Source organism: Carica papaya, chromosome 4 (genome assembly GCF_054855325.1).
Source record: "Carica papaya isolate Zhongbai chromosome 4, ASM5485532v1, whole genome shotgun sequence".
NCBI lineage: Eukaryota > Viridiplantae > Streptophyta > Magnoliopsida > Brassicales > Caricaceae > Carica > Carica papaya.
This window is the reverse complement of record NC_142312.1, coordinates 1,519,879-1,535,807: the sequence shown is the minus strand read 5'-3', so window position 1 is coordinate 1,535,807 and position 15,929 is coordinate 1,519,879. Positions and strand designations below refer to the sequence as shown.

Sequence of the window (15,929 nt, the reverse complement as noted above, 5' to 3'; positions counted from 1 at the left end):
AACAGATAAACGAAGCCACATCCATATCAAAGAGAAAGTTCAGAGTACAGAAACAAGACAACCAACAAATACATTCCCCAGCCATTAAACAAAAACACCATCATAATGCAAAATCAGCTGAGATAACTGAAATTGTTACGGGAAAAAACACTTTTTCCTCTAGTACTCATCTGGGTCTTCATCTTCACCATCTGGACCCTCAGCACCAACCTCCTCGTAATCCTTCTCCAGGGCAGCAAGATCCTCACGAGCCTCCGAGAATTCTCCTTCCTCCATTCCCTCACCCACATACCAGTGCACAAAAGCTCTCTTCGCATACATCAGATCAAACTTGTGGTCAATGCGAGAGAACACCTCTGCAACACTGGTGGAGTTGGAGATCATGCAAACAGCTCTCTGCACCTTGGCAAGATCACCGCCGGGAACAACAGTAGGTGGCTGGTAGTTGATTCCGCACTTGAATCCAGTTGGGCACCAGTCAACAAATTGGATGGTCCGCTTGGTTTTGATTGTGGCCACTGCAGCATTCACATCCTTGGGCACCACATCTCCTCGATACATCAAACAGCATGCCATGTACTTGCCATGGCGAGGATCACACTTGGCCATCATAGATGAGGGCTCAAATGCACTGTTCGTGATCTCTGCAACTGAGAGCTGCTCGTGGTAGGCTTTCTCAGCTGAGATGACTGGCGCATAAGATGAAAGCATGAAGTGAATCCTCGGGTATGGCACCAGATTGGTCTGGAATTCAGTCACATCAACATTCAAGGCACCATCAAACCTCAGGGAGGCGGTGAGTGATGAAATCACCTGTGAAGTCCACGAGACAAGATTAGAATCACTCACCCTCAGGGAAAGAAAAAGGTATTGATATTTAATGCAATCAATTAGTCAACCTGAGAAACCAAACGGTTTAGGTTCGTGTAGGTAGGGCGTTCAATGTCAAGAGAGCGCCTACAGATATCATAAATGGCTTCATTATCAAGCAATACTGCAACATCTGTGTGTTCCAGGAGGGAGTGAGTTGAAAGGACACTGTTGTAGGGCTCAACAACAGAGGTTGAAACCTGTGGAGATGGATAGACGGTGAACCCAAGCTTGGACTTCTTGCCATAGTCCACAGACAGACGCTCAAGCAGAAGGGACCCGAGACCAGAGCCAGTGCCTCCACCAACAGCATTGAATACAAGGAATCCTTGGAGACCAGTGCAGTTATCTGCAAGCTTCCGAATGCGGTCCAAGCAGAGATCAACAATCTCCTTTCCAACTGCATACATTAGAAAGAAAAATTAGCTGTTTGTTTCAAGGATCAAATAATTAGAAAGGCAAGTAGAGAATCAGATTATTACTGGTGTAATGGCCACGAGCAAAGTTGTTGGCGGCATCCTCCTTGCCGCTGATGAGCTGCTCGGGGTGGAAGAGCTGGCGGTATGTTCCAGTCCTAACTTCATCAATGACCGTGGGCTCCAGATCTACGAAAACAGCACGGGGAACATGCTTTCCAGCCCCAGTTTCACTGAAGAATGTGTTGAATGCATCATCACCTCCGCCAACGGTCTTATCACTAGGCATCTGGCCATCAGGCTGTAAAATGCAGAGACAAAATTTGAGAAACTTTACAAAAGCAGAAGGCGTTATAAAAAATTACTAGGAGGAACTGAAATAAGAGATCGCATTCTAAGTACATCAGATGTTCCTTAGTAAACCATTAAGGTTAACACATTACAAACCAACATTCAGGCTACAAGCAACCTAAGACAGGCGAATATTTTTGAAAAGAAAAACACAGAAAGGTGCTAATCATCGAGTCATCGCGAAAATAAAAAACAAATACAGAAAAAAGAACATGATTCGTGAAAATGATAGGCTAAACATAATACCCAGCAAATCCATCATAATGAAGCACGTAGAAATGCTAGATCTGGACAAATTTAAACAGAAACTGCGCAAATCAAAGCATATAACATTAAACTTCAGATATTTTCATCATATGCGTATCCCGTAACTCGTTAAAAGCACAGATCTAAAGAATTACCATGAATAAAATAAACACTATTCATCATAGTAACATAAAAGGACCGGATCTAGTAAAACAAACAGAAACTACTATAATATTAACATGTTTCAGTCGGTACACGTTAAAGAACAAATATAACACCCTAGATTACACAGACTGCAATTCGATACTACACGGAAACAAGTTTTAAATCCTATTATAACCTAAACATTGCAAGAAAAAAACAACAAAATGCGAAACTAGATCCGAAAAATTACAATCAAGAACGAAAAAAAATCACAAACGAACAGATCTACAAAGAAGAACGAAAAAATACCTGGATTCCATGCTCGAGGCAGTAAAGTTCCCAGCAGGCATTTCCAACCTGAATACCGGCTTGCCCGATGTGGATCGAGATGCACTCTCTCATTCTGGCTTGAAGAAAAAAATCTAGGAAAGAAAATGGAAAAAGAGATCGGAAATTACGAGGTCGGCGTTTATTAAGACGCCCTTTGATGCCTCCGGATGGAATACGCTCCTGCGATATCTGTGCTGATATTTATAGAGGATATAGTAGGGAGACGAGGATGAAAACCGCGGTTAGCTAACTGTGGTTAGAAAGCTGCCAGTGGTGAACATTGATTGGCCAGCCTTAACCCTCCCAAATTAACTGCCGTTATCCCCTTTTCAGCGGGATCTTTTTTTTTAAATTTAAACTGGGTTTCAAGCGACGTCGTATTGTTCAGATCTAGAACAATAATTTTTTTTTTTTTCTATTTTCCCCCCGGCTTTTGCTTTTAGTTCCCTTTTCGGCTTGTTTCGCTTTCAAAGGCTCTTACTTTACAGGCTTTTTCTCACTCTCATCAGGAACTTCGGCTTGTATAATCTAGGTTTAATTAAGTCAATTTTTTTAAAAGATTACATATTCACCTATTCGAATTTAATTACTATAGAGCATTTGTTGGTGTTATGTCAATTTATTGCATCGTTTATATCTGTCATATTTTAGCATTTTCAAGGAGAAATACTGAAGTTGCCTTGAAACTTAAGTTACGCAAAATTATGAAAAGAAAAAAAAACACATTGAAAGGCCAACTTTCATGGGCCTATGGGATTTGGGTTTGGATTTTACATTAGGCGGCGAAATAAAACTGAGCCCGTATAAAAGAAGCAGCTATACACACACCTCATGTCACCACGACACCGTGGTCGTCCTATCAATATTCTCGTATTTTATTTAAACATCGTGAATTTAAATTTTACTGAGTTGTCGATAGTTGATTTATAATATTTGATTAAATAAAATAAATAATTTAATTAATTAAAAATTTTAGTGATTAAATTTGGGTTATTTTCAACGAATAATAACATATTCAGATAAAATAAATATTTTATAATGATTAGGTTTATTGAGTTGGAATAATTATAATACGACAAATATCTCACAACTCACGTAACACTAAAAATTGAGTCTCAGCATAAATTTTATGTAAGATCTAATTTTATATGAGAGAAAGTGAGTTAGCAAATCGTTGTTTGCTACTCAGCCCGACATAGAAAAAGAGAGGGAAATATGGTAGCACACTGCTCAGCGAGGGAAGCTCGTTCATATTCAAACTTTTCTGTTTAAGAAAAATATGGTGACTCCCCACATATTGTAATATTTACCATTATATTAATAAAGTTCGTTTTCATGTAAAAAAAAAAAAAGTGTTATTTTTTAAAGAAAAATGAAATAGAACCGAATGTTTATGATAATCTTATTTACTGATTATTTTTAAGATGAATTATTAAATTAGTTATCAAAATTTAGTATTTATTATAGTTTGATCTCTAATAATTTTACATTATAATTAAATTATAGCACTTTATATTTATTTAAAAAATTCAAAGTTTATTTATTTATTATGAATCGAAAAAAATTACATTATTTACAAACAAAGTAAATATAAACTAGGCTTTATTTATTCAATAGTATAAAACTAATGCTAAATTTAGACAATAGATCATAATACAAGTGTATACAAGATTTGATTAAAAATTTATTTGATAATAATTTTATCCCTTAAAAAAGATATGTCATTTGAAGTTAGTGAGTTAAAAAAATATATATATTTCAACTTTAAACAATTTAAATATAAAGTTTTCATACACCAATAATAAAATATTATAAATATATACACACATATATTGGCAAGCTAGGTCTTACCGAGGGCAGCCCTTTGCTTTGCTTTTATGGTGCCTTCTACTAATTTTCGGCTGTTTAGACATTGTGGGAACATTACTTGTGAAATACGACGTTACATGCCATGATCAACACGCAATATATATATATATATATATATATATATATATGTCAAACAAAGCACTGAAAATCCGCCTGCAAGACTGAAAATTTCCATGCACAGCAGAAAATTTATTGTTTTACCTGGACATAGCATTAAAGCAAGATTTTTAAATTCAAATATCAATTTTCGCTTAATTTTTATTGTTTAAATTTTAGTACAAGGCACGAAGAGATATGAAAACTAAAATATAAATAAAGAACATTTGATTGAAGAACCAAAAATTTAAACAATCATCTATTGAAGTTAAACATGTCATCTTCTCATATACATGTATGTTTACACACACACACACACATACACATACACATAATTATATACGTATATACAAGCCTGTCATACCAAGTTAGAATGAAGAAGATCGCGACGAGTATTGATATTCAACTATATATTTGAATCAAGTATGATATGAGCTCGAACTCAACAATATTTTAGTACTTCATAAAACAGATATGCATTAGGATAGTTTATTGAAAAGAAGATTTAGACCAGATAATACAACAATTCTGCTCTCATTTGAAAGAAAATTAACGACTACGGATTCAAAGCAATACACATGGCCACTGTGGATATATTTAACAAGAAGGAAAAAAATCAAGTACTGAATTAACATGGAAAAGTAATTACTCAGCCTGTTAAAAATAATTGGGAAGAACATACTTTGATTGTAATAATCATACACGTTTGCCTATAATGACATTAAAAGATAAAACCGGAAAAGAAAAAGAAAGAATCCCACATACATACATGAGTGAAGAATCCCCGGGCGTATACATGCAACTTATATATGAAAAAACCAGCGTGAACATCTGTGGTTGATAACTTGAATCGATTTTCTTCTTGCTTCTCGGTCCTCCTCTCTTCTTTACCTAGCAAGAATCGCAGCATGTTCCTATATTTGCAAAAGACCTAATAGCCAAAAGGGTCTGTGAGTGTATATATATATATATATACACACACACATGTATATATCTATATGAATGTATGTATATGGAAAAATCGAATCTTTCTGCAAAGCTATATCTAAAATTGCCTGGCTCCATTCTGTCTGCCTTTCTTTTTTTCCCTACTCTACAACATAATCTGTGGTTTTTCAGAGAGAAGAATACAGAATACCCTTTATTCTGGTAGTGATTTCCCCATACTGTCCATTGATTTCAATGAAACAAGTTTCAGGGTATACCCTAATTGGGAAGGGCAATTGGGTCATTTCAGCTCGCAGAGGGAAACGGGTGGTTGAGAAAAGATGAGAAGTGCTTGTCCTTACAGCCCATTTGCTCATTTTCTCCCACAGAGAGATGGAAAGAGAGCTTCAGGGAAAGAGGGAGAGAGAACAAAAATTAAGAATGAGAGATGGAGTTGTTTAAAGAGGGGGCCCAGCCGAGAAATCGGTAAAAACGCTGCGTTTTATTGGCTCTTCTGTTGGCGTTTTTTTTAGGTGGCCGGTTGAAAGCCCCATTTCAACTTACCTTATAATCTGTTTTCTGGCAACACACAAAACTCTCCCTTTCATGGTCTCATTCAATCCATCACTCATTAATACCTAATTATTTATTAGCGTCACACTAAACTCACCCACCGTTTCATGCGATGCCCGTGCAATTTCAGTCTTTTTCTTTTCTAATTATAATTTAAATTAGTATATAATGTTAAAATTATACATTATAGTTTGTACAATTTTTTTTTTTTCTTTTAATTGTTCGAATTGAATACACAGATGGTGAGGATAAATGAGACAGCCACCTTGTTTGACAAAGAAAGATGGGGTAATGTGCCTTAGACGTTAATATTTCCTCAACCCCATCAAAGTTGTAATCTTTAATTACATGACACCAATAGTGACCTTGCCCTTTTTCTAGAACCTTATCATCTATCTCCCACACCGACAACGTTTTTTATTTCCTTCTTAATATTTTTATCTAAAGCTTTTTAAATCATAGTAATTTTACAAATCATATTATTATATTACATGAATATAATTATATTTATAGTGAAAAATAAAAATATAAAATTTTAATATAATATAATATAGTAAATAATATTCGTATAAGTATATTTATAATAATTAATCATGTCTTTTTGTTTATTTATTTTATTTAATTGATGCAATTGAATTTCGAATCATGTTTGTTTGTGGTTGAATTTGGTCACCTAAGAAATTTCCCTTTGATTTACAAATAAGCCCAATTTGGAGTATAAAAAAGATCCGGCCCGGAATTAAGACCCAATTAGGCCCATGGGCCATAGTGTCATTCACTCGAATCTATCACGACCCGGAACAGTAATTTACTTGGAATAAGAAATTATTACTGAAAATTAATAGTTTATTATTAATATTGAATTTAATTATTATAATTTCAATATAAAATAAATAAAAAATTATATTATTATTAAAATAATTTTGTAAATTTAGGAACAAATTATTATTAAAATAAAACAGAAATAACAGAACTGTAAAACATCGAACACCGCAATCACATTATTGAATTTTCTGGTGCGTGCAGCAGGAGGGAGGAGTAAGAAAATTGAAGGATAAGATCAGTTTGCCACACTTCCCAATTCTCTGCAACAGATCGTAACCTCACGTCATCTTCTTTGTTATTATTATTATTATTCATATAAATCCTTTGCCATCTTCCCCCATTTCTCTCTGTCTCCCTGATCGTAAGGATTAACACGTAGCAGAGGCGAGGATCTCACAAGAGCTCAGCATCGAAGAAGATGCAGCCAGCTCAAGACGCTAATCAACGCATTGCGAGAATCTCTGCTCACATTAACCCGCCTAATCTCGAGGTTCTTATGCTTAAATATCTTCTGCTCAACTTGTTTGTGGGATTTTTTCGGAATAATTTTCAAAGTGATTAGCTAATTGATTGTATTTCTCGTCTGGATTGTGCGAATTTATTTGGATTAGTTCATTGTTAAGTCCTGGTTCTAATTAAACCGGGTCGGATACAATTTCGATGATGCTTGTTTTTCTGGTTCCCTGTTTGACGACTTTTAAAGCATCGAGTTCTCGGTTTGTAATCAACTTGAACATGTTGAATAGATGGAGGAGAGTTCGGGTTTGAGCCGGGTGAATTGTCGAGCAAAAGGCGGGTCAACGGGATTCAAGGTGGCTATTCTTGGAGCAGCTGGAGGGATAGGGCAGCCTCTGGCATTGTTGATGAAGATGAATCCATTGGTTTCAGTCCTTCATCTCTATGATGTCGTCAATACTCCTGGGGTTACTGCTGATATTAGTCACATGGACACTGGTGCTGTTGTAAGTTCGTGTACTCTTGTTTTTTTCTTAGAAATTTGAATTGTTTGGATGCTTAGAATCTTAAGTGTCTTTTAAGTTCAAGTTTTGTGATGTTATTAGTAATAGTTTCATGTTATAGGATACTTGGCTGTTAATTTTGGGATTTTGTATTGATTGTATCTTAAACGAAGTTGGGGATGCCAGGTTGAAGGGTTTAAATCTCGGGAACTTAGAAACAGTACATCAATATATCCAACTGGGATTTTGAGTGAAGTCATAGTTAAGAATCAAAGAGATAAGTCGGACTAAGAAACTGGAAATGAAATATGCAATTTTCCTGCAGAATTTGTGTTGATTGTCTGGCTTTGTTCAGTGCGATCTGATTATTAAGGTTGCATTTATAGACTTTGGTTAAGAGTCATAATCTTTTTTTCTTTTGATACGACAATTGGGAATAAAATCATTGAGAAGTTCATTTAGGTTGGTTTTAGTTCAGATTTTAATTATATTAAAGAGGAATTAGGATAGAAACCAAATATGATAAATTCTTCAAGAAAATATTTTTATATTTTATGTTCACTTAAGTTAGGTGCTTTGGTTAACTATCTCTAACAAATGGAACTACAAACTAATCATTATGTAATTGAGTATATGAGTGCGCTTAGTTTACTTATATATCAAAAATATAAAGTACAGTAAAATTCTTGGTATAAACAAATCATAGAATATAGAAAAAGAATAGGCTTGAACTAAAAAGAAGGGCATTAAGTACAGTATAGCCAAATGGCTCAGGCAATTACGAAGTGATTATAAACATTCGTTCCACAAGACAGTAGTGATGGTCCTAGTTTTAGATTGAACCTCCGTTATTGATTGATCTATGCCCCAAGCAAGTTGACTAAATGCAAGAATTGAAATTATTTAGGTGCGTGGATTTTTAGGACAACAACAACTGGAGGCAGCTCTCACTGGCATGGACCTTGTAATCATTCCTGCTGGTGTTCCCAGGAAACCAGGGATGACAAGAGATGATCTGTTCAACATCAATGCCGGGATTGTCAAGACCCTTTGTGAAGGAATAGCTAAGTGCTGCCCAAAAGCAATTGTCAACTTGATTAGTAATCCTGTGAACTCCACAGTACCAATCGCAGCTGAAGTTTTCAAGAAAGCAGGGACCTTTGATCCGAAGCGACTCTTAGGAGTCACAATGCTTGATGTTGTCAGAGCAAATACTTTTGTGGTATGCACTGTTAAGCATATTCTTAGCTTATTTTATTTACATACAAGTTGTACGCCAATAGTTGAATTTAGATAGCAATGATTATGTGAATAAATATGTTTTCGATGGCTTAAGTTTGAAGTATACTCCACCCTTTTTCTCACATGAAGTCACCTTTGGCTCTCAATTCACAATTTACATTAATATTAGATGATATTTACACTGTATAAAATACCTAGATTTAAATGATTAAATGTTTCAGTGCTATTGTCATGCAGCATTGATCACTGTTTTGCAAATTGTTTCTTATTTCATGTTCCTTTACCCTTTCCTGCTCTTAGTTTCCTGACTAATTTTACTGGTATCTTCTTTCTGCCATTGTTTTTCCGTGCTCATTGTAGGCAGAAGTTTTGGGTCTTGATCCCACGGTAGTTGATGTTCCAGTTGTGGGAGGACATGCCGGGGTTACTATCTTACCTCTTCTATCCCAGGTGTGGGAGGACTTTTTTCCAACATTGTTGAATTGCTTGAAGCTTTTGTCTGAATGTTTTCAATTATGATACAGAGCTGTTATGATTGTATGAATCATTATTTCATTTTTACAGGTTAAACCTCCAAGTTCTTTCACTCCAAAGGAAATCGATTACCTAACTGACCGCATTCAAAACGGTGGGACTGAAGTTGTTGAGGTAAATTATTTAGCTTCTCGGCATTTATAGATTCTACTTAGATGCTGAACCTTATGCAGATGCAGGTTTTAATGGAATGGTAAAATACTGTCAGTTACTGTTACCTAGCTATTACTTTCCCATACAATGTCCATATATTCAACTTTCTCATCGTATTCTTTTGAGATCATTAATCATTATGGGCATGCGGGACTATTTTGCATGCAAAAATAAACAATCACCAAAGGTTGCCTAGCTATATGTCGCTTATGGCTGCTCTTCATCTATTCAACTTTCTTGTGGTGTGCATTAAAGATGATTAGGGTCTAATTCATGATAGGAGGGCTGACCATGGATTAACTCCTGATGTTGCATATAAGAAGGTGAAACCAAAGAGAAAAGAGAAAAGTTAAAAGAATTTCTAAAAAATGAAAAGAAAATCTATTGTATTTTCCATTATGATAATAGACACAGGATCTGTAGTTACTGTCACCGGCATCATCTTGCAGGCTAAAGCTGGGGCTGGATCTGCAACGTTATCAATGGTTAGTCAATATAACGCTTTTTTCTATATTAGTACATGCATTTATGCATAAATTCTTTAACTTTGACAGAAGTACATCATTCAAACATGCAGGCCTATGCTGCTGTTAAATTTGCAGATGCATGCCTTCGCGGCTTGAGAGGATATTCTGGCATCGTTGAATGTGCCTTTGTGGCATCCCACGTATGTTGTTTTAGACTTTTCTGCATTCACTATTTTAATAAATCTCCATTTATCTATTTATCTATATACAGATGTATACGTGTGTGTATACATTTAAAAAGTTAAAAACAAACGAAGAGGCTATCTTGTTTAGGTGACTGAACTTCCATACTTCGCATCCAAGGTGAGACTTGGTCGTTCTGGAGTTGAGGAAGTATTGCCTCTAGGACCCCTGAATGAGTACGAGAGGTTAGTGAATGTTTATACGTTTAAAGAGTTTTCTATCAAGAAACCTGTTATTTTGTCAGAGCTCCCATCTGATGATTTATGATTGCGATTACGAAACAGGGTTGGCTTGGAGAAGGCAAAGAAAGAGCTTGCTGCGAGCATCGACAAGGGGATTTCGTTTGTCGGAAAATGAGTAGGTTTCCACAATAATTTCTTATACATTACCCTGTTAAAGAAACCAGTTCTTTGAAATAAAGTTATTGGGTTAATCACCCTTCTCTCTAGTCAGGTAAGTTTAGAAACATTAGTCCAAGAATTGGCCTGGTCCAACTCTTTCCATTTTGGATGATTAATGCCTGTTCTGAAGTTGGTATTTCCATGTAAAATTATTTATAGAAAAATAAAAAATTAACAATTATGTATAATATCAATTTTATGATCTCTTAATAAAACTTGTAATTTGTACTAAAAAAATTCCAAATTTATTCCAGACGTAGCCCAGCATAAATAGTACGAGAAGGTGTTGGCGTATTACTAACGAATTAGAAATTGTAACCCATCTGCTCTATACGAGAAAGTTAGTTTGTTTATTACCTATCTTCCATCTCAGGTAAAAAGGTCAAAGGCCCGGCATTCAGAAACCCAAAAAGAAAAGCAATGGGCCTTAAAATAGGCCCAACTCGGACGGAAGCCCAGCCCAACCAAGCGTTCCAAAACGGCACCGTTTGGATGCAACCAGCACTCCAACTAATTAGGATATAATAAAGTAATTAAAAATAATAAACAAAAAGAAGAAGAGAGTAAGAAGACCCTCTCTGGGTCACGAGAAGAGTCGTGGTATGATTAACCTCAGCATGGAGTTGAAGAGATGGAGACCTTTATTTTGTAGTTCTTTCTATGCTTTGTAAATAATGTAATAATTAACAGTAAATAGATGTAACACATTGTACACAACATCACACGCACCACTATAGGGTAATATTAAATTAGTCATTAATTAAAATATATATATAATAATATTAAATGAAATAAATGCTGATCACACCCAAACTACATCCGTAAATAAAATTACTATGCTTTTATATAGAACAAAAAAAAATAAATAAATAAACATTTCAAAGAGAAAATAGAAAGTGGGAATTTTCAAAGGAAGAACATAGATTATGAGTTATTTCATAAATAATGAATTGTAATTATTATTAGTTGCTAATTCTTAAAAACATGTTATTATTTATAATATATTGTATTAAAAAGAAAAGGGTGTAACAAAAGAACAATAAATTAACATTAAAAAAATGAAAATAATTGAGTGGTAGTGGTAGTGGAAGTAGGTTTGGTGTTTGGTTTTATGGAAATTGGAAGTCATCTTCTTTAATTCTTGATTAATACCCCACAAATTCTTGTTCTCATTCCACATGTTCTACTTTTTCGAGTAATTTACTACACAAATTGGTGCCAAAAAGTCCAAATTAACTTTTTTTTAAAAAAAAAAATTTGATTTTTCAATACCCTTTTACATTATTTGTTTGGAAGGAAAAATTAAAAAGTTATAAAAGAGATATATACATATATATATGTATATTTATATGTGAAATTGAAATGAAAACCCTACTCATGCATGTCTATCTCTGCTTTTGCTTTTTCCAATGTCACCTCAAATGTCTCTCTCCATTTTTCCACAAATTATTTGCATTGAAACACTGTTTTTCAATCACCCAGACAGATTTAGTGCAAATTCATTAGAAAAGTTGTAATTGAAGAACCCTATATGAGAAATAATTTAGTGTTAACTCTTCCCTTTCTCTCATCTATATATATATATATACACACATACGTATAAATTGTACTATCGATAGTTGTAATTTAGAAAAACTCTAATACATATTTTCATATATATCGTACTATGTGATTATTATAATAATTAAAAGAGAAAACAATACAATAAACTTTTTTTACCCTTACTTCTACTTTTCTAAATATTATTATTGTAATTAAAATTATTATGTACTTTTAATTATTTATAGATTAAAATAACAATTTTAATTGTTAATTTACAGAATATGTTAACTTCATATATATATATATATATATATATACTTTTTGTGGGTCGGTGGGGAATTATTTGGCAAAATATTTACCAAACCTACTCCTTCATGGCAAGTAAGTATTCCAACCTAGCAAATTATTGATTCAACAATATACATAATATATATACATATATTTATATTTATATTTATATATATATATATGTATGTATGTTAAAAAAGAATCAGGTAGGTTGTACCGCTCGCCGGTAGTAAATTTTGGACTATATTGTCTCTTACATTTATCCTTTTACTAATAATAGAGAATATTTTATTTTATTTTACTATATTATAAATTACACAATTCACATGAAAAGACACTGTTGAATTCCAACTCCACTCACGGTGTCGTTTTATATACAGCTCAGTTCTTGTGTGTGTGTGTGTGTCTGTATATATATATATATATATATGTATTGTCAGTGCAGCACTACGTATCCGTACTCCATGCATGCACATTCATTGCTTCCTCTGGAACGAGATCAATAATTCAAGCCCATGGAAATTGAATTCGGTGTATACATACATATGTGTATATATATATATATATGTATATATATAGTTTTAATTGATGAACATGCGATGGTAGTGTCATAAATGTTGGTTTTGGAATCTATAAATGAAGCTCTACTTATTATCAAAATATTTGAAATAAAGTCAAGAGAAAAATGAATTAAATAATATTGGAAAATAATAATAAATTACAAAAAAAAACTATATATATATTTATATCATGTGGATGGCAAAAAATATAAAATATAAAAATAATTAATTAAGGTTACCTACAATTTTGGACACGGCTTCTTTCCTCACATTTATTTTTGTAGCTTTTATTGTACATACCAAATTCCCTTCTGCAGTCAAACTTATTGTATTTATTTCTTCTTCATTAATTCATATAAATACATTTGAAACATGTGACATACACATTTTTCTCTTTGTCCTATTGACCTTTGTTTTTTTCTGATAATTTTTTAATGATAGGATATACATATATATATATATATATATGCATAATATTTCAGGAAAAAAAAATGAAATTAATATAATCTTTTACTTAATTATGATAGACAATTAATCAATGTGCTACCAAGAGAATGATATAATAGATTTTTAACTTTTAAAAAGGGCACGAGAAGTTTTAGTTCATGTGGAAAATGGGATGTAACATTCTTTGGTAAAGCATTAATAATTATACGATGGCATAATAGTATATGATTTAATTAATTATTATGGATGGCAAATTGGGACATCCATTATATAGCCAGCCATGGACACATATAATTATAACCCTTCTTTTTCTAGTGTGGCATGGATTTATGGTCATATGTACATATGTATATAATGAAAGTGATGTATATACACATCTAACATGAGAAAAAATAATTAAGAAGTTGCTAATAAATATGTTTGGTATATTAATTATATGTGTTTTTTATATGGCAAAAAAAGAGAGCCTGTTTTACTAGGACAAAAACAGTAGTAATCTTTTTCTAGTGTCAAAATGTTAGGTGCATTTTCTTTGTAAAGTTGTTTGTCATTTAGGGCCTATTTGGACTTTTCTAATATATACATATATATATACACACACACATACATATAACCTGCCCCCATATTCTACATTTTAAAATCTAAATACCCATTTCTAAAAAACATCTTTTAGAGTAAAAATTAAGCATCTATTGGGTGCAAATTTATGGGTGTAGACAAATTATATATGGTAGTAAATATAATGGCGTTTGAAAATATATTAGTAGCAAGACATGTGCCATAAATGAAAAAATGAAGAACTATAAATATCGAAATGATTAATATTGTCACCTTGATGGATACATTTTTATGAAGCATTGTTTTCCCAAATTTATGGTAAGGTTGAGGGTGGGTGGGGTTATTGCTCTCATTCAATTCAACTCCTTCCCAACTTATACCAATATATACACACACACACACACACATATACCAATACATACACACACACACACACACACACACTAAACAATATTCCAAATAAAATCATTTTTTAATGCTATATATGATCAAAACATACACTCGTATATATAAACCGACAAGTTTTGAATATATTATAACAATATGAAATTACGTATATTTTATTACACCATATATTATAACAATTTAAAGTTAGCTCGTGTCTTCAATATCTTGACTACTATTTTTTAATTTTAGCAAAATAAAATTATCATACTCCAAAATATAATTTATCAAATGGGTAAGTGGGTAAAAATAATAAAAAATAAATAGTGCATGAAATAATTCGTACTCCATTAATTAATGTCTTTACATTTTATTTAAATATTATTAAAAATTAAAAATTTATTATTTTATTTATGTACTAAAGTTAGTATGAATTAATTTATTAATGAATTTATTATCGTAAATTATTAAAAAAAAAAGGTGAAATATTTATAGGATGAGTTAAAAAAAACAGTAAAAAAAATTGTTTACGTGGATTCCCAGCAAAGAAACCAAATTCCAGTCAGGCTCGTGGACACAGTAAAAACAGACTGGAAGAATATTAGGTTAATAGTACTTCAATTTTTTATTTATTTTTTTTGACGTGATTTAAAATTTTCAAAATTAAATTAAAAATAAAAATTTGCGTGAATCGCGGAATTTTATTTATTCTTATTCGTGTAAATTATGAAGAAAAAAAAAATTGGTAAAATAGAGATGTTATATTTATTTATTGTTTTTATTAATTTTTGCATGCTAAATTATTCTATAAGAAAATTAAATTAAAAATTAAAACTTGACAGGATGGGTTTAGGCTGTGAAGCTACGTCGTACCGAGCAGTTGAGGGGTAGATGGGACACGCCATTTGGTTTAAAATTAATTTATAAAAATACATTAATTATTATATTATTATACGTTAATCCTCAGTTGCTCGAATAATAATTTAAAAAAGGAATACTAATATCGGTTCTTACTTGAAAATAAAATGAACATATATATATAAAATATATTAAGATAGAGAAAAGGGATGCTATTATAATTTTGAAATTTCAACTACATTGGTAATTATTTGTACTATAAATTTATTATATTTTCATTACGTACAATATATTTATATGTTATAATTCCTAGAAAATGATATAAACAACTAAGCACTACCAAACAGGGACGAGGCCTTTTCATTTCAGATCACAATTACCCTCCAAGAAGAAGAAACCATTTCTTGGAGGTACCCCAACTTGCACTAGAAAAATCAAATATATATATATACACGTGTGTGTGTGTGTGTGTGTATATATATCGGGTACGTTCTTCTCTTGACAAGTAAATAATCTTCATGCCAACCCTATAAAGTGTTCCCGTCAAATTCCCATAATACCCTTGCAGCGCGTACTATTTTATGTATATTGCAAGGGTAGCTTTGTCATTTCGCGGACCGTTTACAGAATCTTATCTTTTGATGAT

At 32.7% G+C, this 15,929-nt stretch overlaps 2 protein-coding genes across 5 annotated transcripts; one reads left to right on the top strand and one right to left on the bottom strand.

Annotated features, from left to right (window-relative positions):
* Nucleotides 1-6: 6 nt before the first annotated feature.
* On the bottom strand, nt 7-2,548 carry LOC110809036 (tubulin alpha chain). Its single transcript, XM_022034739.2, has 4 exons — nt 2,337-2,548; nt 1,353-1,587; nt 900-1,270; nt 7-813 (listed from the first exon to the last, which is right to left on the bottom strand). The coding sequence occupies exons 1-4, from the start codon at nt 2,427-2,429 to the stop codon at nt 160-162; spliced, it is 1,353 nt and encodes a 450-aa protein (XP_021890431.1). The 5' UTR covers nt 2,430-2,548; the 3' UTR covers nt 7-159.
* Nucleotides 2,549-6,777: 4,229 nt separating this feature from the next.
* On the top strand, nt 6,778-10,693 carry PMDH1 (peroxisomal NAD-malate dehydrogenase 1). 4 transcript variants are annotated; one of them, XM_022034798.2, is made up of 10 exons: nt 6,778-6,919; nt 7,030-7,137; nt 7,394-7,609; nt 8,514-8,828; nt 9,209-9,298; nt 9,413-9,496; nt 9,985-10,020; nt 10,113-10,202; nt 10,336-10,430; nt 10,530-10,693. In XM_022034798.2, the coding sequence occupies exons 2-10, from the start codon at nt 7,066-7,068 to the stop codon at nt 10,600-10,602; spliced, it is 1,071 nt and encodes a 356-aa protein (XP_021890490.1). In that variant the 5' UTR covers nt 6,778-6,919; nt 7,030-7,065; the 3' UTR covers nt 10,603-10,693. The 4 variants fall into 4 exon arrangements, with proteins under 4 accessions (XP_021890490.1, XP_021890493.1, XP_021890491.1 ...); XM_022034799.2 differs by having other exon boundaries at nt 6,805-6,929; XM_022034801.2 differs by having other exon boundaries at nt 6,804-7,137; nt 10,366-10,430.
* The last annotated feature ends 5,236 nt before the right edge of the window (nt 10,694-15,929 follow it).